Source organism: Nematolebias whitei, chromosome 22, assembly GCF_014905685.2.
Source record: "Nematolebias whitei isolate Nwh7 chromosome 22, NemWhi1, whole genome shotgun sequence".
Classification (NCBI taxonomy): domain Eukaryota; kingdom Metazoa; phylum Chordata; class Actinopteri; order Cyprinodontiformes; family Rivulidae; genus Nematolebias; species Nematolebias whitei.
In genome coordinates, this window is record NC_056519.1 from 27,502,279 (window position 1) to 27,505,269 (window position 2,991).

A 2,991-nucleotide genomic window follows, 5' to 3' on the forward strand; every position below is an offset into this window, starting at 1 on the left:
TCAGAGTGGATCAACCAGTTTTGCTGCTGACAACCAAAACCAGCAAAACGAGCATGTGATCAGCTGGTTTTTGTTGTCAGCAGCAAAACTGGTTGATCCACTTTGAGACGGTGCTATTTAAGAGACTGAGCTGAATACAGCACCTCAGACTGAGGAAGTCTCTTGGATGAGAGACGAAACGTTTCTACATTTTTTGTTGATTTGCTTTGTTTTTTTGGGGTTTTTTTTGAATGTCCAGAGGACCAGATTTAACTTTTTTAGATACTTTACCCTAAACCCTGAAACAACCAGGCCCCCAGACACTGAAACATCCTGTACCCTAAACCCTGAAACAACCAGACTCCCAGACACTGAAACATCCTGTACCGTAAATCCTGAAACAACCAGACCCCCAGACCCCCAAGACATATTGTACCCTAGACCCTGAAAAATCCTGTACCCTAGACCCTGAAACATTCTGTACCTCAGACCCTGAAACAACCTGTCCATCAGATACTGAAATATCCTGTCCTCAGGCCCTGAAACAACCAGAACCCCAGACACTGAAACATCATGTACCCTAGACCTTTAAACAAACTGCCACTCGGACCTTGGACCATACTGTACCCCAGACCCTAAAACAACTTGTACCCCAGTCCCTGAAACATCCTGTACCTAAGATCCTGAAACAACTGGTCCCTCGGACCCTGAAAGAACCTGTCCCTCAAACCCTGAATCAACCAGTCCCCTAGACCATGAAACATCTTGTACACCAGACCCTGTAATAACCTGTCCCATAGACCTTGAAACATCCTGTACCCCAGACCCTGAAACATCCTGTACCCCAGACCCTGAAACAACCTGTCCCTCGGACCCTGAAACAACCTGTCCTGAAATAGGGTTTTGTTATTTACCAGTCAGGTTCAGGAGTCTCTGGGACTTTTAGTCTGTGGATTAAAAACCAACTTGTTTGTGAAATGCTGAGTAAATAGGTCCAGAATAAGTTTTGTTGACTCACCGCTCTTAGAGCTCCCAGTAACTGGGAGTAGGAGAAAATGATGATGCTCAGAGGAAGGATGAAGCAGGTCACCAGCAGGAACTTCATGTAGCTGCCACAGCTGCGGTCCTCACAATTTGAGTACCAGTCAGGTCCACAGGAGCATCCCAAACCCTCAGGGATGTACCTGAACACAAACATTATATCACCTAAGCAAGACATATCTGATTAAAATGGCCTTTGACCTGGTTATAAAAACTACCTGCTCCAGCCAAAGAAAGGTGGTGTGGCACAGCCCACCCCCATGCACCATGTGAAGATGACGGCGGCTGCAGCGTGAGTACTGCCAAACTTAAAGGCTCCAAATGGTTTACAGATGACCAGGTACCGTTCAAATGAAAGGACAGCAAGGGACCAGGCCGTAACTAAACCTGTAGAAATACATCATCTGTCACCTACTGCTACCTCCAACAACGTGGAGTCCTTAAACCTGCAGAGGACCATTAACTGTCACTTCCAACAATGTGGAGTCCTCACACCTAAAGGTTTACCTGCTATGGAACCCATGGCAGCCTCCAGGGCACACAAAGTGTAACCCAAGAAGTAGTAGCCCCTCATGCTGGCGACGAACACCTGACTGACAGCGAAGGTGACGAAGATGAATCCAGCTAAGGTGATGTTGACCAAGATGTAGTTGAGAGGAACTCTAAGCTTCTTGTACTTGATCGTAGCCAAGAGAACGATAAAGTTTAAAGGCGTACCAACAAAGAAGACCAGGCCCATGAAGAGGGTCTGCAGATGGAAAGCCCAGGATGGGGCCAAGTAATACTGGGGCCCCTCAAAGGGGCTGACTTTGGAGATGTTCTCGTACAGGTGGAAACGTGTCCACATTTTGACTCTAAACGTTCTGCCAAATCAAACAGCTTTATTCTCTTTTTATACACTCATAAACCACTTAACAGTAAAGATTATCCGTACGGCTTTTCTTCAACTCTCCGGATTAAAAGCTTCTGACACTTTAATCTTCTTACAGAAAGAAAACAGAAGTAAAATACCTTTGTATCAGAGCTTCTGTTGTTTGACAGCTAAACCTGATTCAGTTATATTTTATTTTAAACAAAAGTAAATTTCCGTTTTTAGCAGGAAACAAACTTTTTTCTAAATTAGTAGGGCATGTTCGTGTTTTCTTTGGTAAATTATTGATCAACCAATCAGAACATCAGCAGTTTAAATTGAAACTTCTGATAATAAAGACATAAATGTTTAGTGAACACACGTTTGACTAATTAACAGCCATTAATTAACTTTTGGACAGTTTCCAATCCATTATTGGACATGATTGTTTACTTGTTCATATTTAAACAATATATTCAGAAAATGTATTTAAAAAATTGTTTTTGTAGTTTGTAGCTAATTGTGATTTTTTTGCGGAGGTTTTAAATTAATTTATTATAAAAACTCTAAGAAATGGTTTAGAAAAAATAAATAAGCAAAAATGACAACAATAAAAGGGCAGCACGGTGGCGCAACTGGTAGAGCTGCTGCCTCTCAGCGAACAGGTCCCTGGTTCAAACCCCGGTCCAGGGGCCTTCTGGGTGGAGTTTGCATGTTCTCTCCGTGCATGCGTGGGTTTTCTCCAGGTACTCCGGTTTCCTCCCACAGACCAAAAACATGCATGTTAGGCTGATTGGTAACTCTAAATTGTCCCTAGGTGTGAGTGAGAGAGTGAATGATTGTTTGTCTCGTTTGTCTCTATGTGGCCCTGTGATGGACTTGCGACCTGTCCAGGGTGTACCCCGCCCCTCGCACAGTGATTGCTGGACATGGGCACCAGCGACCCCCGTGACCCAAAATGGAACAAACGGGTAAAGATAATGGATGGATGGATGGACAACAATAAAATCATTGCAGTTAAGACAACAACAATAAAAATGTCACATTTAAGACAACATTTCGCACACTGCAGTCAAGACAACAATACACATACCACAGTTAAGATGGCAACAATAACATGT

General features: G+C 43.5%; 1 protein-coding gene across 1 annotated transcript in view; it reads right to left on the bottom strand.

Moving 5' to 3' along the window:
- The window catches only part of opn1sw1 (opsin 1 (cone pigments), short-wave-sensitive 1), a 3,792-nt gene extending 1,925 nt beyond the window's left edge, over window positions 1-1,867 (bottom strand). Inside the window, exons 1-3 of the mRNA XM_037695798.1 lie at window positions 1,528-1,867; window positions 1,239-1,407; window positions 998-1,163 (exon numbers count right to left, since the gene is read on the bottom strand). Of these exons, the coding sequence (XP_037551726.1) occupies window positions 998-1,163; window positions 1,239-1,407; window positions 1,528-1,867 (675 nt within the window). The remainder of the gene's footprint in view (window positions 1-997; window positions 1,164-1,238; window positions 1,408-1,527) is intronic.
- Between the last annotated feature and the right edge of the window lie 1,124 nt (window positions 1,868-2,991).